The sequence below is a fragment of the Vanellus vanellus genome (assembly GCF_965231255.1).
Source record: "Vanellus vanellus genome assembly, chromosome: 2".
In the NCBI taxonomy this organism is placed as follows: domain Eukaryota; kingdom Metazoa; phylum Chordata; class Aves; order Charadriiformes; family Charadriidae; genus Vanellus; species Vanellus vanellus.
In genome coordinates, this window is record NC_138906.1 from 102,082,907 (window position 1) to 102,107,593 (window position 24,687).

General features: G+C 40.7%; 1 protein-coding gene across 1 annotated transcript in view; it reads left to right on the forward strand.

Annotated features, from left to right (window-relative positions):
• Positions 1-24,687, forward strand: part of GABBR2 (gamma-aminobutyric acid type B receptor subunit 2) — a gene marked incomplete at both ends in the record, with an annotated part of 498,060 nt that overhangs the window by 91,721 nt on the left and 381,652 nt on the right. The window contains one exon of the mRNA XM_082479696.1: positions 14,721-14,858. Coding sequence (XP_082335822.1) covers positions 14,721-14,858 — 138 coding nt within the window. The remainder of the gene's footprint in view (positions 1-14,720; positions 14,859-24,687) is intronic.

Below are 24,687 nucleotides of genomic sequence, written 5' to 3' on the forward strand. Positions count from 1 at the left end.
CGCATCATACGCCACCCAAATCCATGTTAATATTGTGCATTGTATGATTAATACATATCTTTGCCTGTCTCTCTTCTTCTTTGGTGTGGGTGTGAGTCTTCTATCTTCCAACTCATATTGTAGCTGAAACTACATTGTAAGCACGCTGGAAGCTGGTACTCTCTCAGTCTCCCATCAGTTTGCATCTGGTAGTGTAAGTAGAAGGCAGTAGGAGAATCTATCCCTGTTTGTTTTACTGTTGCTAGGGGATACAGTCTCCACTGCGCCTGAAGAAGGGGCTGTTCCATGGTCTCATAAACTGGCGCCTGAGATGTTATTTATCACCACGTGCTTCTTAGCTCAGCAAGTTGACTTGCGCTTCCAGCTCCATTCGCTGGAGAGATGGGTGGGGTTTATTTGGTTTGCTTGGGGGTTAGTATGTAGAAGCCTCCTGGTGAACTGTCATATTCTCGAGGCTAAGATACGTGGTGTGGAAAAGAGCATCTCCTTTTGACTACTGTCACCCTCAACGCATAGCAGTTGAATTAGCGCTGCAGGAAGATCTGTGGCACTCAGCCATGCTGTTTTCCTTCTCCATCTGTCCCTGTTCCTGCATTCATGCACCAACCTGCACACATACCTACGCGTCCTGATTTACCAAAGTAGAGAGGATGATGTGAAACCTTCGCTTCAGTGTGACGTCAGCCGACTTATATTTGAACAGCTATTACTATCAACTGAAATCAGTCAAACTTGCTTTAGAATCACAGAATCATCAAATTGCCTAGGTTGGAAGGGACCTTTAAGATCATCAAGTCCAACCATCAACCTAACACTGCCAAGTCCACCACTAAACCATGTCCCTAAGTACCACATCTACCCATCTTTTAAATACCTCCTGGAGCGGCAATTCCACCACTTCCCTGGGCAGCCTGGTCCAATGCTTGACAACACTTTCTGTGAACAACTTTTTCCTAATATCCGATCTAAACCTCCCCTGGCGCAACTTGAAGCCATTTCCTCTTGTCCTATCTCTTGTTACTAGTGAGAAGAGGTCAACCGCCACCTCTCTTCAGGTAGTTGTAGAGAGCGGTAAGGTCTCCCTTTGGCCTCCTTTTCCCCAGGCTAAACCACCCCAGTTCCCTCAGCTGCTCCTCATAAGATTTGTGCTCTAGACCCTTCACCAGCTTCGTTGCCCTTCCCTGGACACGCTTCAGAATCATAATGTCTTTCTTGTAGTGAGGGGCCCAAACCTGAACACAGTATTCGAGGTGCAGCCTTACCGGTGGCGAGTACAGGGGGACAATCACTTCCCTAGTCCTGCTTATCACACTGTTCCTGATACCAGCCAGGATGCCATTGGCCTTCTTGGCTGCCTGGACATACTGCTGGCCCATATTCAGCTGGCTGTTGGCCAACATCCCCAGATCATTTTCTGCCAGGCAGCTTTTACCTGAAGTGGGCACCACTGACATGAACTCTTCTTAGTGGGCTGTGGAAGGGTAGTGGTCATGTGATGGTTTCTGACCACAGCCTAATTAGAAACCGTTTTTCTTGGCAGTACTGTGCCATCTGGCCTTCGGCACTGGGGTGTATTGTATTTTCTCAAAACCTGGAAAGCTTATTACAGACTTGCTAGTGTGCATTCTCGCTACTGGTTTTTAAATACATGTTGTGTCCCCTCCTGCATCAACACTTTCCATGGCTGACAATTTTTATGCTGTTTCAGGTAACCAACAGAAAATCTATTTAGGTCTCTTTTACTGCACCACTACTTTGTACCAGAAGAGTTAATGATGGTAATGCCTTTCCTCCCCTTGAGGCACTCTGAGTGTTGTACTTAAGTCAGAGGTTTGAAATCTATTAAGGTATTCAGAGCACTGTTTCATTTTAAGAATGGTTTCCTTGGGCAGGGTCATTGTCTATTTAATATTTCTCTTGGTCAGGACTCACGTATTTTCATTCAGGTTGTTGCCTAAAAAAGCAGCAAAAAAATTTTAACGCATTCACACCTTTTCTCTTACTTTTATGATGCCATAGTAAGACACAAAATTGATTCAGAGCTGTGCAAAGTACATTTTCTCACTTGACAATGTAGTGTCAGCCATACTTGACAAAATGATTAAAATCATCCTATTAGCATTTTATACCATTTCAACCTGTTAGGATTCTGGGTGACAGTAGGTATTTATTTGGCAAAGGGATGTCAAGAATCTGCTCAGTTCCCCGTGCAATCTTAAAACAATTTAGCTCTATTGAAGTACAGAGCGTAACAGAAAGCAGGCTGTTTCAAGGAGCTTGATATTTGCGTGATTTTATTTTTATTTTTTTTTAATTTCTGGGCAAGTTGGGACTGAGTGAGTCTGGCAAAACCATGGAGATTTTTAAGGCACGGAGCTCTTTGTAGACAGTTGGAAAAACTGCTCTGTTTGTCTATCCAGGTACTAAACTAGTCTGAGAATTTTCTGCTATGATTCAGTAGAGTTTAGTTAAACCATTTTTAGTAGAGTTTAGGCAAGTCCAAAGAGTCTGAGAATTTTCTGCTATGATTCAGTAGAGTTTAGTTAAACCATTTTTAGTAGAGTTTAGGCAAGTCCAAAGAGTCAGTTTACACAGCTGTGAGTGCTGCTCATTCATACAAACTTTGCCTACAGGATAGCAGTTCCTAGCGGAGCATTATGTGCCAAACTGATACCAGCAATCAGTGAAGCGCCAAATAGAACCACAGTGTGAAGGTAACTAGACAAATGGCAGAGGATTTGGCAGTTTGGAACTTCTTCATGGTGCATCAATGAGATTTCTGTAGAGTTTGGTTATATACAACCAGTAGGAATTACTAGTTCAGCGAGAGAAGTCTGAGGGAGTTCATGATGGGATTTTATTACGAAGGAGAATAGCACACACCGAGACAGAACAGTCTCTTTTTTGGGTTACAACTCTCACAGTTCCCCTTGGGTGGCAAGGAGGCAAGGAGTTGAAGAACAAATTGAGTTTGTTGTGAGTGTTTTGTGAGCATATACCACATTTAACAAACTAAATTAGGTACCTAAGGAAGAGAATTAGGGTGACCTAATTAGGCTGAGATGGACAAGCTAGCAAGTCTTAGCTTCTTGTATGGATTGTTTGCAGTTTCCAGGCTTGTGCTGAATGTATTTGCTTTTAAGTATCTGGGGGGTTGATCTGGGGCTGGCTGCAGGTTTGATCTATGCACTCTGTGGGAATTTCACCTGCATACAACCCAGCTCGATTTCACTTTTGTTCCACGTGTCTTATTTTTTCTGGAGCAGAAGGAGAGAACCCCCAAGGGTTGATACATCAAGGTGAGTAATACCATGCTCTTGGCAAGCTTAATTAAGATTCTCTGTAGGTGCTACAAGGGGGAAGAGTATCGGTCATTCTGCTTGCAGAAATCCAATGCTATGCTCTTGCATGTGAGCGTTGAGGATTTATTTGGCAGTCTGCTAGCCTGTCTTGGTCTTGCAAAGTAACAGCTCTTTGTTAACCAGGTTGTAATTTGCAGCATAGAGGCAATATCTTGCTTGCATCAAATATCAGATGCTTCAGACCTTTTATTAAAATTTAAATATATTCTCAAGAACGCCTCAGACATCCTTGTGCTAGCTTCTCATGTTTTCCAGGTAAGCAACTTGCTTGCATATCTTTAAGGCCAGAGAAATTTAGTGTCCATGTGTGAATGTGACAGGACCACGAGTCAGACAGATCCACCATTCTGTGTTTTTGAAGCGGTTCCCAAGCTCAACTAATTAGTTTCCTGGAACTTAAAACCCAACTAGATCAAGGTGAGCCTTTACATAGGAAAAACCCAAATTAAGTCGGGCAAGTTATTAAGTAAAAGGCTTGAAGAAATACCTGGGATAACCCTGCCTGTAGACTTCATGAAGTTTGAATCCTTTCTAAACATATTTCCATTCCGATATCTCCCTGTACTCCCAGGGCTGCTCCTTGTCTTTCCTTTGCTTCTGAGGCTCAACTTTGAGTCTGCTCCTTGTTGCAACTAAGGCTGTGACACCTCAGGTTTGTGTTAGTCTGCCAGTTCCCTTTAGGAGTCTGTCTGTCGCTGTCTGCCTTCCTGCCCCGTTCTGCACTCAGGAAGTGCTTATGTGTGTGGGAAATGGGTAGTGCACTACGGTGGCACAATGATGTCACACACAGTGACACCGTTTGTCACGGTGAGTTGGAACCAGGAGCACGTTCAGTCTCTCGGGTGCTGCATATCACTTTGCTGCATTCTGTTTGTTTTTCTTTAAGTATTTAAAAAGCCCCTCTTTTCCAAAACATTCCCAGAAATGGTAAGTTTGGACTGTGTAGTTCTTCTGTGAATAACAGAGTTTATTGTGACAATTTGCGCTGCGTGAAATATAGTGGCCAATGGGGTCAGGAGAAATTTTGACTGCTGTAGCCATCACGGGAATATTTCACCTACTGGAGAAACCCACTGTTGGACATAACCAAGGCAAGCACAAGTCACTGTTCAAAATTTGGATTTCAGCCCAGGGGAGGAAAAAGATACTGTCGTCTTTGGGGAGAACCAATACTTAGATTTTGAGGGGGTTTGGTACTTGCCGACTGTGAAGCCCTGTGCCTGCTCACACACCGAATGTCATGCCATCTGGGTAGTGGTTACAATAAAATCGTGTTCTCTCCATACTGTCTCTTTTTTCCCTTAATACCTGGCAAAAATGTATGGTGTTTTACCTGTGCTGATAAGTGCTCTATCCATTTCCAGCCTGAGATGTCTATAAAATGGTGAATTATTGTCGTCTGGTGCTATGTTAATTTAAGCCAAATTAGAACATACCATGAATTTCATTTGGCTTTTAAGGGCTAACTTAAATGGTAGCTTATCCAAATGATCACATATTATTCCTCCTTAAATAAATTAGCTTAGCAGAGTTTTATTCACTATAGAAAAAGTTCAACTGTTTTACATCACAGAAAGATTTTAATTAAAAACCGTAGATATGTGATGAAGACTGTTAGACCAGATTTTCTTGACCTTTGGGTCAAGAAATTTATTTTTGCTCTTCGTAATTCATTAAGCCCTTCTTAAATGCTTACTTTGTCAGTTGTATTGTTCTTCTGACCTGTGTCTGTGTTTCCAAAATTCCTGTTGGGGAATTAAAAAAAAAAAGAAAAGAAAAGAAATTCAAGCACTACTGCTTCAGAAAAAGCCATTCTGGGAGCTACTTGTACCACTTAGCACTCTTCATGACTAACATCATCCTCTAAAGGAAAAGAGTTTAATCTTATTTTCAAAAAATATCAGATGCTTCAGACCTTTTATTAAAATTTAAATATATTCTCAAGAACGCCTCAGACATCCTTGTGCTAGCTTCTCATGTTTTCCAGGTAAGCAACTTGCAGAAACCGTAAGAACAATTCTGAAGGGCCTCAGAGTCACCTGTGCCTCTTGTCACCCCCAGTGAACGTTTATTTAGAAACTTCTGTGATTATGTGCACTGAGAGACATGCCCTGTTGCTGTGTGACTGAGGCACATACAGGAGGCTTTATTTCAACATGATACTCTTAATCAGAAAGATACTGAAGAGCTCTCTTTCTGTATCTTCTCAACTCAGAATAATGTCTTATTTTAATTTCATGTTAGAAAAGTACCAAGATTCCCCCCCCCCCCCCCCTTTTTTTTTTTTTAACCCTTATAAAACTGGAGTCCTTTTCAGGAGTGAGTAGGCCACGGGGGAAGAAAGAATTCATATAGCAGACTTCCCCCACAACGGATTCTTGTAGTGATTGTTGAGGGCCAAATGATTTTTCAAGATGTCATTTTGCTCCTATCTCTGTTTCGATTGCAGCTTATTACTCAAGAGCGGGATGCCAGGCATACTATGATGTATATTGCTGTTACTTCAAATGTTTTGCGCTAGTACACATCCCTTTTCTTCCATCTGCAAGAGCTTCCTGATGGTTATTGATAAACTTGGATTTTCTCCTTCTATATTCTCCTCTCTTATTTCAGGCCCTCCTTTTATTTCCTGCGAAGAGCACAGCTGCAGTTAAAAGGAGTTTCACATTTTCAGTACACAACAATTTTCAGTGTACTGAAAAGAAGCAAGTCAACAGTTCAGAGATGGTGACCCTTCGCCGCATTAGGTGATTTTTCCTTCTCCCAAAATGACCTGGGAAAAAAACAATCCTATTAAAACCAAGTACATAGTCAATAGTAGGCATAAGAAAAGGAGAACATTGGTAACACTTGACTTTTTAAAGGCAGTTTCAGAAAATTTATTTTACTAAACACAGAAAGAACTACTTCTTTGATAAGCTTTGATTTATTATTTTTGATTGTTCATCCTGAAAGTCTTATCTTTTGCAGCTCTCATACTCTAGAAAAGAAAAGAAAACCAAATATCATATTTAAATGACACATATTTTCCCTTTTGTGACTTCTTCCCTATGTTGTAAAAAGCACAGGGAATGGAATGAAAGGAGATCTAACCGAAATAGTCCAACAGAGTGCGACTATGAAACTGTAGGCTATTTATGGTAGTGTAATAATAAATGGTAATGAATGAAGGGAAGAAAATGAAAGACGAGGCAAGTACAAAATTGAACAATTGACATTAGTGACTGTGGTGAGCCTGCCAAAAATATCTCCCTTAGCTCTTCATTTTGTACTTGAGCTGCAATGGCAAATGCCTTGTAAATCTACTACAGCACATGCCTCTGAAAATGAGAGGCAACAAAATAGTAAGTAGTTTGCAACAATAAATTTAAGTGATAATGATCTTGGGGCTCAAGTGTCTGAAACAATTAGCACCTTTTGAGGTTACTTAAATGCAAAACCACAACTGATTTCCTGGGGGAATTTTAAAAAGCCTTTTGATGCAAATAAAGAACAGAGATATTTTCCTCATTTATTGAATGATTAAAATTAATTCTTTGTTTTGTTAGAAATCATTGTAATGTTGAACATCTTTGGTAAAAATCGGAAAAGCTAGATAAAACTGAGCTTATTCTCAGCAACAGGACATCTTATTTGTTTTCTAAACATCTTTGAATATATTATTTTTGATATACTATTCCTCTGGACTCTTATGCTTTTCCATAATTCCACTTATTTCCATAAAACATAATAGCAATGGAGCAATATATATTATGTAGGGAGGAAGAGGCAGAAGTGAGCAAGGCGTTGGTCTCCCTGTTAATACTGAATGTACCAAAATATCTGATAAATGTTTGAGTACTGGGATGTCAGAGGAAACAATACAGTACTAAGACTTCATTTAGCTTTTTCCGTATTCGTGCTATAAAATTGTGAATGTCCACATGCAGATTTAAGGGTACTTGGAAAAATTTCTAATTCAAGATGACATTTTCTGTGTGAACATTCATCCATTTTAATCAATGCTGCTAATTAGAAAGCACCTGTAAAACTGTCTTGTGTAATGTTGTTGGATTGATGCAGAAGTGAATGAGTTAAATAAAATGGACTGTATGTTGTGGGTGAGGAAATACAGTGTGGATGTTACAAAATCCCCTCTGGACCAGGAACATTTGAATCAACACCAATTTGATTCTGGTTAGGTGATGAGTCCAGCTGCAGAATAATCCAGCAGAACCCAATAACTTACACTGTGGGATCTGACTAATTGCTCATATTGCACAGTAGGAGCTCTCTAAGGCCCAAATGTTAGCTTCCCATTAGCGGTTCAGAGATGTTAATGTTTTGAATTCATGTTCACCATCTTACAGACGTTCTGGCCAGTGTTACCTGAATGATGAATTTCATCCCTGTGCAGCCCCAGAACAACTCCTGCATTTGGTCGGTGGTACAGCCAGAAAAAAAAAGGATACACTGGACCCTATCTAAAATTACTCAGGTGTGGGGTCCTCCACAGGCTACACGGTAGATATCTGCTCCACTGTGGTCCTCCATGGGCTGCAGGGGGACAGCCTGCCTCACCACGGTCTTCACCAGGGGCTGCAGGGGAATCTGCTCCAGTGACAGGAGTACTTCCTCCCCTTCCTTCTTCACTGACCTTGGTGTCTTCAGGGCTGTTTCTCTTACGCTTTTTCTCATTCCTCTTTCATAGTGGCTGTGCAGTGCTTTTTAACCTTTCTTAAATGTGTTATCACAGAGGTTCCACCAGCATCACTGATGGGCTCAGCTTTGGGCGGTGGTGGGTCAGTTTTGGAGCTAGCTGGGACTGGCTCCATCGGACATCAGGGAGCTCCTGGTGTCTTCTCACAGGAGCCATCCCTGCAGCTCCCCTGCTACCAAAATCTTGCCACGTAAACCCAATATGGTTGCATTATCGAAAAAGACTGAGCTTCATATCACAAATACGCAAAATGTTTCTTGATGCTCTTCTGAGCTTCTCTCCGTGTAACAGTTATAGATCACGGAAAGGCTTCAACTTTCTTTGAGGAAAGACTTCAACTTCCAAGCTGAATGTGAGTTTACTGTGAACAGTGGAAGTCAATTTGATCTCCGCTGTTACTGCATATTTAATCGTGGTGGAAACCTAGGCAGAGTCAGTTTTGATTACACAGGATTTATCTATTTGCTACACTCCAATTCCATTTCATATTGGAGTTCTTAAATTGGAATCATCCAGTGTAAATGTTATATACTTGAAGAAATAGTAATGAGATGGAAAATATGTCATATAAATGAAAAAAAAAAAAAGGATAAATAGAAAAAAATATGGAGAAAGTATATATATTCCTCTTATAAGGCCAGACAGGAATTTTTGGTTTATCTTCCTGGGTGGACTCAGTTCCCAAATAGTGAACCTCAAAAAAGAAAAATGACATTGAGCAAGAAGCTGAGCCTTCATGAGATGTTTGGAGAGTAACTTAGGAAATGAGGTGACAGAAGGGTGAGTGTCACCCTTGCTGTGGAGTCGGTGACTTAAGAGGCAGGTGGCACCTGAGGCAGAATATAAGCTGTTAAATGGGATATCAAACACCAGTACCTTAGTGGTAGCACTCTGTGAACTATCCCCTGTACAGCAGCCAGGATTGGTTGCTGGGTAAGATCTCAAAGCGTGTCAAGAGATGTCAAGGTCTGAGGGTTCATTTTCTGGCAAATATTTCACTGAATAGATTAAGTCCTCCTCTGCTGTGTCCTCTCCTTCTAAACCAAAATTAAATCTGATTGCTGGTAGTTAAAATTAGAAGATGATAAAGAAATCATACACAGAAGAGCCCACAGTTTGGGATGAGTTAACTTCAGTTTTAAGATATAGAAGTTTGGTGTAGTTGTTGGAGTGGGCGTTGCTTTTTTTTTTTTTTTTTTCAAATGCAGAACACAGAAATGGCTACGGTGGTTCAGACCAGACGTGGTGCAAGTACTCAGCATTGTCCTGGAACAACTGATCGGCAGGACAGGGCGAGCTTTTAATCCTACTTCCCCAAAACACTGCCCTAGCCACCAATAATCTGTGATTTGGGAGTTCCCTGAGAAAATCACTCTCTGCTAAGAAGTTTTGGATTGTTTTTTGATCTATGAACTAGTCCAATTTCTTTTCACGTACTTGTGAACTTTTAACATTCATGACATCCTCTGGCGAGACATTTCACGCCTACGTCACATGGCATGAAGCAGTTTAGAACAAATGAAAGGAAGTGTATTTTCTTTGAGTGAATAATTGCGTTGTTACCAGATGTTGTGGTTGTCAAAGTGGTGGTTCCGAGAGCCATTGTACAAAATCATGGGAAGAAAATCCAGTTACAGCGATTAAATGCAAAATTATAATCGCTGGCTTTGAAAGTACCTAAGTTGCAGATACTTGAGAACAGAAAGGATCCCTCAGGAGAAGCACACCCTGCCCAGGTGTGCATCCTCAGGCAGAGGATGTTAACTTGATTGACCTTAGTTGTAGCCGTTGTCCATATGTTCTTCACTGTATTGTCTGTATTGCTTGATGACTTTAAAGAAGTGAATGAAAATCAAGCGAAAAATCATTGTTGGTGTTCCTCATCTCTTAGCTCCTTTCAAGTGGATAGTCTAATGTAGAGGTAGTTCCTCGCCAAGATTTTGCAGAGGATAGGAATAAGGCTTTATACCTCTGTTCTCACTGTTCAGGGAAGTCTCATCGTATATTTATGAGCACTTGCTTCTCTTTCCAGTGATATTCAGTGCGGAGTGCTGCTGAAAGCTCTCATATTACTTCAAAAAGTTTGATATTTCATTATGCAGATGGCAGCTGTTGGTTATTCCCTGGCATCATGAAGGATCCCTAACCTCAGCAGTCAGTAGCTCAATAGAGATACCAAAATTGTTCCTCAGGATTGCTTTTACTCGGATGAGTAAAGTTGTGCCAGAATATAGCTAACTGAGAAACGGCTGGGCATAGCTATCCAACAGCTAGAAATCTAAACATAATCGCGCATCTGACCAGTGCATCGCTTCCCAGTAGTTCTCAGTGCTGTGCGAATCTAACGAGATCACTTAAATTACAAGTATCTGCTCTTCTGCTAGTCCTGTAATTACTCAAACCTGTCAATGTTTTAGGAGTCAGCAAAACTTTATGGGCTTTCAGACCCGTATGAATTTCCATTCTGCGCATTAAAGATTTGCACCGTGTTACGCTTACGGCCCTGAGGCTTTGAGCAGACACCCCGGCATCTCTCTTGCTGTCTGCCAGACAGCCTTCCTGGCAGCCAGCAACCCTCAGGAGTCAGTTCTGCTGCTTCTCCTGACTTCAGTGACGTGCGTCCTTCACATGGGACGTCCTTTCTCTCAGCTGCAGAGGGCCTTTGGATACAGCAGAGAAGGTCTCGCTCGTGTATTCAGCTGCTGTGCTGTCCTCTCCAGAAAGGTTTCTTGTCCTGGTGCACCCCTTATTGCTCAGGCCGTGCTCCCTCCCCGTGTGTTCAGATCCCGTTCTTGGTGGAGGGTGATCGTTTTTATTTGCCATCCTCTCCTCTGGAGAGGATTCAGGAGGGTTAACGCTTCAATCCCCAAACTCATTCGACTCATCTCCTATGCAGCAGTTCACCTGGCTATTTTTCTTAATTAAACTAAGTGGTTCTGTTTCCTTGGAAATAGAAACGGTGCCTTTGTCAGGTGCCACCCGTGATATTAATCTGTCTTTGTCACGGTGAGAGGTAGGACCCTTCACAGACCTTTGCTTGGCGTTTTGCTGGTATTTCTCCTTGAGAATTGTCCATATAATCTGTGTCAAGTCAGTGTGTGAAGAGATAAATTTAATGTAATTATTCCATTAATATCTGTGTTTGCTATTTATATGTGGCTTATTACTGGCTTTTGGCTGAGACTAAGCACCGCAATAAATGTGTTTGGGATGAGCAGTTCTCAGCCCTATTGTCTGAAGAAAACTGTAGCATGTACCAAATCACATGTATTTGAAATTTCAGTTATGGTAAAACTACATTTCTCCAGTGAAAGGTATCGCAACCATCCTCAGTGTTGCAACGCGCAGTCAAGTTCAGCAGCACAGCGTGGCTGTCTGTTTTCATATATATGAGTGGAAAGTGAGCTGGCTGCAGTTCAGCTCAGCAGCACAGAGATGTTGATGACAATTTAGGTGAAAGAGCAAAACTGGCTAGCAAAACCAGCGCTGGCTCCGTTGGGTGATATTTTTCATCGTTTAAGTTTGTGACTTTTTATGAGGGATTCTTTCCCCTTCGTTGCTGTTAGTCATGCTCCAATTAATAAGCCAGTCAGCTTCTTGTCATCCACACGTGTCCAGGACTTCCCAGCCTCTGCTTTTTAATGGGGATTTTGGTTCTTATGCAGTCTTTTGTTGTGCTGTAATTAGATTGCTGCATGGCGGTTCTTCTGGACCTACTTGTAGTCACTTGGTGGCAACAGTTCAAGAACTCATTTGGTGGTTATATGGTGGGAATTTCAGTGGTGTCAGTGCTTGTTGTCTTTCAACAATGTTGCCCGCTTTTAAGGTTATATATGTAGGGTTTGGCAATGGACGATCACGAGGAGCAATGGTGGCCTTCTGGCATCTCTGAAAAAGTCAAGTTGTTAAAAGGGCTTCAGGAGCTCGCTGAGGATACGTTCCTCAGACTAGAGGCAGGAAGAAACCTTTTATAACTGCTTGTCTGTCTGGTTTGGTAGGGCTATTATTTTTATCTGAATGTTTATTTTTTAGTGCTTGTGACAGACCGTTCTGTTGCTTGCAGGGAAGAATGTTATACACAGTGCATGTTGTGAAATGTGACGTTAAACAGATGTGAAAGTCTGCTTTCTCCCATCTTTCTCATTTTTCCTTTTGTTTCTGTCCAGTTGTGTCCAGCCACAGTATTAAGTTGTTTGTTTTTTTTTTTCTTTATCTCTGAGACGTTTGGACTATTTTGGCAGTTTTAGTCAAGGAGCAGACTGAGCCCTGTAATTATTTGTGGTGGCCTAAAAGAGAGTGAGCTGAGACTAGTCAGGGAGAAAGTACAAAGATGAAAACATGGCAAGCTTTTAACTGAATCGCATTGAAAAGATGCCCACAAGTTATTCTACATACTTTAGATTGATCAGTAATACATCTCGGCAGTGGGAACCTTTCACTTCGGGAGAGACAAATAAAGCTTTCAGCATACCTTCCCAAGGGAATCGCTGTGTGATTGAAAAAGGATTGCTGTCATGCAAGTATCTTCATGAACATGAAAATATAAAATAAATAAGAAAGAAAAAAAAAAAGGTATCATAATAGCAAGTCTGGACCTCTCAGCGAATCAACCTACTGGGATCTGTAACTGCATAAGGTTACTTTATTGCAGTGAGAAGTAATCTGTAGGCAGATAATAATTAAAAACGCATCCATGTTTTGTGATGTAAGGGTGAATTTTACTTCAGGTAACAGACCGTAGGTCTTTATCGTTTAGAATGCAGATTTTTTTCTCCGTAACTTTTTATGTACGTAGCCCTTCATGGCTTCTGACTGTTATTTCACCATCAGCATCCTCCTTATTTCACATGACTTGTATTCTTCTTAAACTGTTACTCAATGATACATTTAAAATACGTGACATAATGCAAAAAAAACCCAAATAATTTTATTGTCTGGTTTAAATTTGGTATGAAAACCACTTCAACAATCTCTGTTGCTGCAGCTTCAAATGGTGAAGTGGATGAGGGCAAAGACTTGGCTATATGTCAGTTAAGTTCAGATACTCAAAGCTCTAGTGTCCTTGGCTGCTTGTAAAAGTTAAGAAGTAGCTGATCCTTCTAGTTGCACTTGGAATAAACTGGTCTTTAACTAGGGGTTGGAGGAGTAAGAATGGAGGACGCTGCTTGTTCCAGTAATCACAATCTTAATTCCTCTGCAATGTGAGTTCACCACCAATCCATCAAACTGACAAGGGACCCTCTGCCATACTGAATGTTTGGGTGTTTGCTGTTTTTTTTTTTTTCCTGTAATAAGATGGAAAATGTTGTGCGGTGTTATGCAATTTTTAAAAAGTCTGTGCAGTAAAAAAATCTGTATCCATTTGAATAAGTGGGAGCAATAATTCTATTCTTGCAGATAGAATGCAAATAGAATAATTTTTCTTTTAGCATATTAATTCTGTAAGGAGATTAATATAAGCTTGCAAACTTCTTAGTCAAAATCTTTGTTCTCTCCACAGAATGCAATACAATTGCTACTTGGATGCTGACAGTAAATGAACTGTTTTATTGAATTGTCATAATGAAATATTGGAGGCTGGTGTATGATAGTTCTTACAAAGACTATATTTGTGGAAGACTTTGTAGGGGAGGCAAAAGAGGGCAGAAAATTTTGTTTCAAAAAGAGAGATAGAGAAGTGGCTGCTAGTGGAGCAGTGGCAGCTACCTTTATAACCTGTTGGCTCTCCTGACTTCCAGCATGGTTTGGAATCAAATTCTTAACTTCAGGTACATAATTTATTAATACTCTTCTGCAAGCTCAGGAATTAAGCTGTGACTACATATGTTGTTATGAATGATTAATACTGCTCTGTTCAAGGACTGATATCTTTTGCAATACTCACTAGCATCACCCTTTATTTCTTAGTTTTCAGTCCTGGTCTCAGTTCTCAGGTGTAAAGAATTTTACCGTAATAATGATCAAACTAATTATCAGGGAAGCCCAGAACAAGTCAGGTTAGAAGGGACCTCAGAAGGTCATTTAGTCCAGTCTTCTGCTCAGAGTGAGTTATAAAAGCAGAACGATTAATTCTTAGTACTTTAAAAGAATATTCTTTTGATATTTTTTGAAGACTTTGTGTTCTCCTTAGAACAGGATGTCTACTATATATGTTTGCCTAGAATACTCCTTAACAAGAGGTTACTTGGAAACCTTCATTAGAGACAGAACTTTCTTTACAGAGACCATAAGTAGTGTCAAACTTTCCTCCAGCTATGGAAGTCCTGCTGACATCTGGTGTTACATTCCAAATTTTGCTTTGAGAAATGGTAGCTCTGAATGTAGAAAAGGATTCAGCGAATCATTTTCTGTTGGGGCTTTTTTATTCTTTGTCAAATGATGTTATCAAAATTTAGATGTTGCAACTTTGTCTTAGAAGGAAGACACAAGGGGTTTTGAATGATGTAAGGAAGGGGGTGTTCCTGTTCTTTTGCTACAGCACATTAGGGGTCCGGAACAGAATGCTCCAATTCTTCATGTTTGCGTCTTAAGATGTTATATGTTGTACAATTTTTGCATCAGTGCAACTCCTGATTTTTTTTTTCCTGACCAGTAGTTTATTTCTTAGTTAGTTATGTTATTTGTGATGTTGAATGTTGTCTCTTCTTTCTTTTTTCCAGTGTGACAATGCAAAAGGACTCAAAGCCTTCTATGATGCAATAAAATATGGACCTAATCATCTGATGGTTTTTGGTGGCGTATGCGCAACAGTTACTTCTATCATTGCTGAATCTCTAAAGGGATGGAATTTGGTTCAGGTAAGGCATGGAATGGAATATATTCAAATGATGACTATCACGTATCTCTGTATCATTTTTTTAAATTTAGAAACTTAGTATTTGATGCTTTTCAAGCTTAACATTTTGTGTAATTAGTATATCCCAGTTTTGAAGGTCAGTGAAGTTATATGTAAAGAAGAACTGTTACTTCTATGTGGCACTAGATTTTAAGGCTTGGCATTGTGCTCAAAATGCTTCTCAGTATGGGGAAGCAGTTGTGTGTCTCAGTAGATTAATTATATAAAATTAATTTAATGTATCTCAAAAAACAACCTAAGTGAAATGAAGTTCAGTCATGGTAGGTGAGCAAATCTAGGACTTATCCAAAGTTAGAGGAAACAACTCATCAGGCTTTAAATTACGGTACACTGGGGTCTTTACTTGGTCTCTACTCAGTCATAATGCAATAATTCCTATTGACTTTAAATGTGTTGGAAGTGCATAAATTTTAACTGGTAACTGGGTACGTATCTCAGTATTTGACTCACAAAGCATGCTTATTCCCAGCTGTTCTTCTTTCTGACTTTCTCAAAGGTCAGGTTAGTGGAAAGGTTCCCTCTGCTGAGGAATCAGAATTTCTTAATGGTTATCTTTAAAATGCATCTGATAACAGCATGATTTTTTTTCACTTCTTCAATCATCTGTCCAGTGATGATCTTTGGACTGATGGCTGTTCATGCAAGGTAGCCAGCCAGTTTTGCTTTTCAAATGTAGAAATGCCCTGGCTTCCTACTTAATACCCATATTGCCCATCATTTTTATCAAAATAAACAAAACATTCTACAGCAAAATAAGAAAATAATAATATATAACAATTACCTGAGGTTTCGGTTACGAACAGACTCCTCTTTTCCACCTGGAATACTCACTGAGATTAGTGCAGAATGAACAAATGAGGCATAATTAAGTTTGTGAAGAAGATGATGATCAGAGTACAAATGGGAAAATCTTAGGAGGATAATTAAAGTAGCTTGTTAACTGTGTTTGCAACGCTTGTCATATCAGATCTTTTTTTTCCTTATGCTTCAGGATTTTTCCTGATGTGAAAAACATCAGTTCTACTATGGAAACAAAATAATAGTGTGTCTCTGGGGAGAATGGAGAAAGCAACAGAAAGCTTGAAACTATCATTTAACACTCTCTTAAAAATGGCTTAGTCCATGGCCTATAATGAAGTATGTGGGTGGAGCTCTGTTTTGTTTTTGTTTTTTTTTTTTTTTAATTTGGAGCATGGAACTTCCAGATGATGTCAGATATTTTAGGGAGTTGGATTTCATTGTTCTAAATCCTTTTCATTTGCAGTCAAGTTCTACCTGCTAAAGTCTGAAAATCAATTTGTTAATGAAGTTGCTCAGACAGTAAGGAAGGGCAATTGGAAAGCTTCTATATGCTTTTAAATGCCTGAATTCGTCAATATATGTGTTAACTTATAGAATGATGTGAAGCATTGCTACCAAACAGCACCTGCTTCTTTGTATTTAACCACTACAGCTGTGACTAAGCCCTAAAAATTATTAATGATATCAGTACATCAAGGGATTCTCCGCTGCTTGGGCTTAGTATCCTGCAGGCACTAGATAAGTCATCACATGGCATAGCTCCACTTCGTGTCAGGTTTTTAGGTATTGATTGAGTGAATGGTGAAAGAACACAAATGACAGTGTGGCTGGGAAGCGTGGTGAGCCTTAGTGGATGGTATAGCAGCAGCAGCAACAATCTAAATACAGTTTGTGAAAGTGTTATGTCATACAGTGACAGAAATATGCGTATCTGCAAATCAGCAGACATGGCATGTATGGGATAGTGGGGAAACAGAGTACAAATCCTTCCACTCCTCAGGATCCATTGTCATAAGCGTCTTTGATTAAAAGTGTAACTTGAAGGAAGAGATAAAAATCTGTGGTTCTTGGAAATGGAGCAATAATATTCACACTGATAAAATACGAGACTGTCCTCCCTCAAAACTTGAAACTTCACCTCAAGGAATCACAGCAAACTCACATAGTTACATGAATTTGTGATCATGATGAAGTCATTCTATGTTGCAGTCAAGAAAAGAGAAAACAGCAGATAGACAAAAACTAACCTGACATATTGTACTATTGAATAGAGGATTTACATTTGGATGTCTGTCTCCCTAACTCTATCCCTATACAGGGGTCATAAAAAGAGAACTCTTACCCCTAGCAGGAATATTTGATTTGATTTACACAGAGCAAACCAGAGCAAAGTGATGACTGTCTTCCACGCAAGAGAAATGCAGGATGATACTGAGAGTACTGCGAGGAATAGGGAAGAAAAGAAGAATAACAGAATATAACACTGAAAAATTAGTTTTCTTGGCAAATCCGTTATGAGTCTGGCCGCCTGCAAAGCTTTTCTAAGAGCCTTTTAGGCCCGAATTCCAAGTTTCTGGGTGACTGCTTTTCCTCTGTTTGGGCGAATTTTTCTTTTCTGCCTGTTCCCTGTTCTCTACAGTAAAAAGTCTCCAAAACCAACGAAACAACAAAATAAAAAGTAGATTACAAATGTGCTGGAAAGTATCATGTTTCATTTGCTACTCAGGCGACATTATAGTAATGATGAGAGGGGAAAAAAAAGGAAATCAATTTTTGCAAGGCAGTTTCAGTCGCTACTCCCCTTACCATATACAGTTGATAATGATACTGTCTTTTTGACTTAACTGGTTAATTCAGGTCACTGATGGCCTGGAACAATGTGAAATAGGGAGGACTATCAGAGGTTGAGAAGCGTCTGAGTCTGAAGGTGACTCGCCTTATTTCTGTACCATAACTTAACAGAGGGTACTTCTCCTCCCTCGTCTTGACAAATTTTGGTTTACTTATGATGAGCAACAGAAAGGGAGATTCTGTTCTCAATTGGCTGCCTTCAGCTGCTGGCTGATTTAATTATCTCTTACTGTAACAAAATTAATGATTTTTTGTTAATGGAGCGTTTTGTATCTGTGGAAAGAGCAAATTGTTTTAGCCTGCAAACACTCGTGTCATCCTTAAGAACTTTCACTGAAGTACGGCAGGTGACACAACCTGCAAACTGTTTTCTGAACACACTTTCTCAGTAGGACAGACGCAGACACCCATTCCTTAACTTCTCAAGTGAAAAGCTTCCCCGTGAGTAATCTCTGTGTGCCAGCAGTCCTTCCTTTGTTGAGTGACAGTCTGAGCATGGGCTGGAGGCTGCACATGCGGCTTTGATCTCCAGTCTGTGGTGTGGAATTGGTTTGAACCTTTGGTATGTTGGTTAAAAAATGTCAATAATATACTGTACCTCTGACAGTGGGTCATAAAGGCATGAAGGTATAATACTGGGCAGTTGCTGTGCTGTAGGGGGAGTATTCCAATGTCAGATTCTTCCAGGTTTTCCTTACCCCCATTCCCTTTCAGTGTGTATTGATGAAGAGTCATTAATAGTATCTACAATATATTGCAAAAGACCAGTTATATATTTCTATTTAGTACACTGATGCATTCTTGCTAGCATCTGGATAGTGCAAAACAGAGGAGGCGACTTGCAGTTCAGTCTTTCCTTTCTATTTCAGAACATCCATCAGCTATTTACCTCTCCACCTGAATTTCTTACAGTGGCAAAAGCATCTAATTTGTATAGATTTCGATTTCTCATATTTTCCATTCTCTTCTCTTGCTTTTCCCGATTGCCATATTAACATAAAAATTTAACTAGGATGAGGATTTTGATCAAACTGGTCGTGTCTCTTAATTTGTGGAACTCTTTCTCCATTTTGGAGATTTGTCTTTTTCTTTCATTGTGGGTTTTGCATTCTCTTACAGCCTGTTCATTTACAATTTCCTTTAACTCTGGAAATAAGCCTCTGCCAGAAACAAAGTATAAATGCTAGTGGTTCCCTGGAATATCCTGTTTCTGTGTATTTCATGTAATCTAGCCATAACTGCAGGCTTCTAGGCAAGTAACTGGTAGAGGTGATCCGGTGATTAGATAGTAATGACATTCCAAACAGAGAAACCTTGTTTTGGATATGGCATCTCATGTTGGAAAGTTTTCTAAGAAAATTATAGGTACTCTAATCATAATGTATTACTCACTTTGTGGGCATATTAATATAGGGCAATTTCATGTGTTAGAAAGCGAAAACTCCTTTAGTTCTCTAGCTTGTGTAGTTGAGTGTTAAAGAGTCTATCCTGAGATTTGTTTTATTATCCCACAGATCCATAGGTATCCAAGATCCCATCTCTGAATTACCAGAAAGACTGCTGGTGTTCAAGAGAATCAGTGATGTTTCTAGCCTTTCGTTTCCTTCTTAAACAAGGCTGATGTGATTGCGTTGTCAGCTCCTCCTAATAATTTCTCGCCGCTGGCCAACTGCAACCAAATTTTAACAAAGGATTTGCCAAAGATTATTAGCTTCTATACATTTCTCTGAAAATGAGCTGCTGAGGAGAGGGATCCAGATGAACAAAGGAGAGGCTGCAGCGTGACTACAGAGAACTTTGAGCCAGCCATGACATGTGGGGCTTCTTGTCCAGCTGCTATATAAGGGAAGGGGACTGACTGCATTAAGAAAAGAGTTAAAAAAGCAGCGGAAGGAAAGTTGAGAAAATGAGGAGGATGGGTGAAGCCCAGAAGGATATGAAGTGGGAGCTGGGGTGTGTGTTTTGTATACATAGAAGCCTAGGATACACGTATCTGTAGGAAACAGGGCTTTATTAGCTGGTTCCATTACTCATCAAAATTCATGTTAATACAGAATTTCACAACTATCATAGAATGGTTTAGATTGGAAAGGACCTTGAAAATCATCAAGTTCCAACCCCCCTGCCATAGGCAGGGACACCTCCCACTAGACCAGGTTGCCCGAGGCCACGTCCAGCCTGGCCTTGAACACCTCCAGGGATGGGGCCTCAACAACTTCTCTGGGCAACCTATTCCAGTGCCTTACCACCCACAGAGTGAAAAATTTCTTCCTAATGTTTAATCTAAACCTGCCCTCTTCCAGTTTAAAGCCATTCCCCCTCGTCCTATCACTACATGCCCTAGTAAAAAGTCCTTCCCCGGCTCTCCTGTAGGCCCCCTTTAGGTACTGGAAGGCCCCAATAAGATCTCCCCGGAGCCTTCTCTTCTCCAGGCTGAACAGCCCCAACTCTTTTAGCCTCTCCTCATAAGAGAGGTGCTTCAGCCCTCGGATCATCCTTGTGGCTCTCCTCTGGACATGCTCCAGCAGGTCCATGTCCTTCTTATGTTGGGGACTCCAGAGCTGGATGCAGTACTCCAGGTGGGGTCTCATGAGAGTGGAGTAGAGGGGCAGAGTCACCTCCTTTGACCTGCTGGCCACACTTCTTCTGAGGCAGCCCAGGACACAGTTGGCCTTCTGGTCTGTGATCGCACACTGCTGGCTCATGCTGAGCTTCTCGTCAATCAGCACACCGATTGTTGAACTGCAGGAGGTTGGCTTGGGCCCACCTCTCCAGCTTGTCCAGGTCCCTCTGGATGGCATCCCTCCCCTCCAGCATGTGTACCTCACCAAACAGCTTGGTATCATTGGCAAACTTGCTGAGGGTGCATTTGACCCCACTGTCCATGTCACCGACAACGATGTTGAACAGTACAGGTCCCAGTACTGACCCCTGAGGAACACCACTCGTCACTGCTCTCCATTTGGACATCGAGCCATTGACCGCAACTCTTTGAGTGCGACTGTCCAGCCAGTTCTTTATCCACCGAGTGGTCCGTTTGTCGAATCCGTGTCTCTTCCATTTAGAGACCAAGATATCGTGTGGGACAGTGTCAAACGCTTTGCACAAGTCCAGGTAGATGACAGCAGTTGGTCTTCCCTTGTCCACTGCCGCTGTAACCCCTTTGTAGAAGGCCACCAAATTTGTCAGGCATGACTTGCCCTTGGTGAAGCCATGCTGGCTGTCACCAATCACCTCCTTGTTTTCTATGTGCCTCAGCAGAGTTTCTAGGAGGAAACTACGTGCAGGTTAAAACTGATGTTTTTCAACACTCATGTAATGCAAGTCATCACAGAGATTTCTATACTGGCCACTGAGTCAAATTTCTTCTTGTTAATATCTGAATTTTCTAAATCCTTATGCTTGTTACCCAGAGGTCTGGCACGGGCACATAAACATTTGATAAAAAATGCGTGTTGGTTTGTTGTGATGTTTTTTGTTTTTTTTTTTTTTTAACATTCCTTGTCACGTTTGTTCCAGTACAGTGAGTTTGTGCTACTTTTTCCTTCACTGAACAATTTCCATGTATTATTAGTTTGAGCAATGAAAAGGGCATTTAAACTAGTCTTTGGCTAAGAAGATTAGCTACTTCTATCTATGAGATGCAGGCGGTCCCACTTGAACGGGCCTTTCTCCCACTCGAATATGACCCACTGCACCACTAGAGTCTTCAGCTTCTTGGCCCACAATTCACCATCATAATCTTTTTTCTTTATTTTTTCCATTCCCCTTTGCTTTCCTATTTTATCTCCTGGGACTGGAGGGATTTTACAGACTTTCTGTACTTGTGTTGTACTTCTAATAGGCAAGGTGTGTGAGGGGAAACACCTCTTGAGGTCTTATTATTTAAGGTGCAAACCTGATGACATTCTGGTCTGGCTTTTGGGAGTTAGCTGAGCACGTAGGGAAGTTTTGCTCACTTCACCATAGGAATGCCCGGGAGCTCCGGAACGGGAAGAAAACACAGCAGGACTGACCTTCAGGCAGAATTTCATGTGAAGTTTCTCCTCATTTGAGAGAAGCTCTGGTGAATTTGCAGGGAGACAGACCTTTTAGTTCTGCAAATCCTCCCCTTGATACAAGCTGCCAGCAGGAGCTCTGCTGTTATTGATGTGGCCCTCCTGAAGCTCTGTGGCTGCTGCTGGGGAGGAAAATGCATGGGGAGTTGAAACAGAGCAGCAGTACCATACCTCCTAATTAGACCGTGTCTCTCTGTGTGTGGACGGATGCATACATGCACAATGTAGAGCAGACTTAGACATGGAAAGTTAGTTGTATATTCATCCTTAAACTTAGAGAAATGAATATTGCAATGCACCAGGGGAGACAAGTCTAGGGCAGAAGAATGAATTCAGCGGCAAAATTTCTTTCATCGTGATGAAAACACTCACCCTGATTCCCAGTGCATTATTTCAGTTGTACCCCAGGGGGGACATTAGCATTACGTTGCTGTTAATAGCAGAAATTTGGTCCGCGAAGTTTAAATTGAAGATTTCAGGACATGTCCAGGCTAAGCTATGGTAAGAAATGCACATCCTGTATTCCAAATGCACTGCAAAATTTAGTAGGACCTTCCTTTTCTCTTCTTTCTGCCTTCTGCTTAAATGTATGAAATTGATTTGTAGTGAGAAGAGTTGGCTTAACCCGGCTTTCCATCAGTTTGAAATTGGCTTCTATCCAGTATTCACTTTATTTAAATATGATTAGCTGTTCTTTTTCATCTTGTTTGTCTTGTATTTCTACTGTTGGAGAAAACAGCAAGCGGCAGTATACACGCTAGTTTTTGCCTTTGATCTAACGTCAGCAAGTTCAGTTCATTACATAAAGCGTGAATAAAGGTATTTTAATACGGCTCTAGAGTTAGGTCAAAGCTGTTGAAGTTGGAACGTGCATATTTATTCTAACGATGATTTGCATGTTCTGACAGAAAAAAAAAATCTCTTTTTATTATTTTTCTTGTTCTTAGCTGTTTTTCCATAATCATTTATTCGCTTCTGTTTAGTGTTGGATCAATAATATGGAATGAATGAGTGATGGTCTAGGGAACAGACCCAGACTGGAAAGGCAAGGGTGTCACTTTCCCTTGCAGTATGCTTTGGGATTGGGAAAACACATTTAATTCTGAACAAATCCATATACGTCTCCCTTGAATCTGAAGGGTCTCTTGAAGAAAAATAGAATACATAAAAAAACCCCAAACAAACAAACAAACAAAACCCCCAAACAAACAAACAAACAAAACCCCCAAACCCAAACAAAACCAAAAAATCCCCAAACTCATAGCATAACATACAAGTATTGATGTTTTTCCAAACACAGAGCTTTGAGTTTTAATTCTAACTCAATTTATTGGTGAGGGTTAAGGTATTTCCAATATCCATCTTAATTTATTATTAAAATAAATAAAGGCTCTGTGTTTGGGGATTTGGGTTTTTGGTGTGTTCCCCCCTCCCCCATGTAATTTTTATCGAAGTATTCCGTCTCACTGCTTGTATTCTCTTCTGTGCCCTCCCACTCCCCCCCCCCCCCCCCGCCTTTGGTAGTTTCTGTAAGACACAGAAGGCTGAAGTCTTTTCTTGCGTGGCTTTTGCAGCCTCCCAGCTAGGGTAGATCTGCCAGGTAGAATCTTACTCGGTTACTAGAATGTTTCAGTATTGCCCCTTGCAGCTATTGCTGCAGCCTCCTTCCCTGCTACAAAAAGTTGTAGCATGTCCCCTCAGACTAGTTTACTGTTATTTGCTGCTTCTTTTTCTGGAGGTGGTTTTGAGAAGTAGATGGGCAGCTATGGTTGCCATCTCTTCCTTCTCTCCTCCTCGCTGTCCTGATATGATAGATTTAAGGTTTGCTTCTTTGGGAAATCACTTGTAGTTTGGCATCTTCACTGTGCTGAATGAGGAGGATTGTGATATATGCTGATTTTTTTTTTTTTTTTTCAGATTTGAGATTTTTTTTTTTACGGGATGTTTTCTAGTACCCTATCTGATGTCTGTTTTCTGTATGGTCCAACCTACTGGACAGTAGTGCTGCTAGATTTCCTTCTAGCCTGTAGCTAGTCAGTGTGTCTCCTATTGACTTCCTCTGGGAAATGTCATACAATCCATGGGGATATACCTGTGTGACATGAACACCGCATTAATGATAAACTTTGATTCTATCCACAGTTCTGCCAGCCCAAAGAATCATCCTTTGGCTCTTTAATCCCATTACTTTCATTAGACTGTGACCCGCAAACCTGGCTTGAAGTGTCCCATTGTTAGGTGGGAGCGTTATTATAGTTCCTGGCCAATTGCAGCACTGAATTTTGAGCTCCTCTTTGCATTTTTCCCCGTGCCTGACTTTACACGATTCTTGTTTTTATGTTTCTTATTTGAAAGCTAGCTCAGGGAAATCAGATGCTAATTGGTTGCCAGTCTGTATATGATTTTTCTCCTTTAAAGGTTATATTGATCGAAAGCTGCACTGAAAATATAACTTTGTCACTTCCTGATTGGTTCTCGGCAATTGTTATTAATTTACTTCATCACGTTGAGATTATTGTATTGTATTTCTGTGACTATTGAAACATTTCAAATCTCCTAGAAAGTTGGTTTCAAACTTCTTTTGCCACCAGTTCCCCAACTATCGTCCTTCTGATTATCTTCACCATACCTATAATCTCTGTAAAGCTGGAGTTGGTTGTTTTGGCGTGCTGTTTGCCAGAGTGACTGCTTTAACTTCTTTCTGAAAGGCAGCATTGAGTGTGTTGTACAAGACCAGCTTGGTGGCCTGTTTCTCAGCGTCCACCTTGGAAAGCCCTAGGATTACTTTCTCTCCGGTCCCTTTCACCAGCCTCGATTGGGTGGCCCTGAACGAGGTTAAAAGCACCCTCTGCCATAGCTGCTGCTGTCCTTGGAATGTACAAACGTGGCAGCAGTGAGAAGGTAAATACAACTAAGTCAAGGCAAAATTGGTGTGATAAAATTTGTTGCTTCATACTATTACTCTCACAATCTTAAATCCCGTTCTTCCTTTCATTCTCTCTTAATTTGATGTTTTTCTTCATGTTACTGTCCTATTATAGGAGAGGGAAAGCTTTCTCA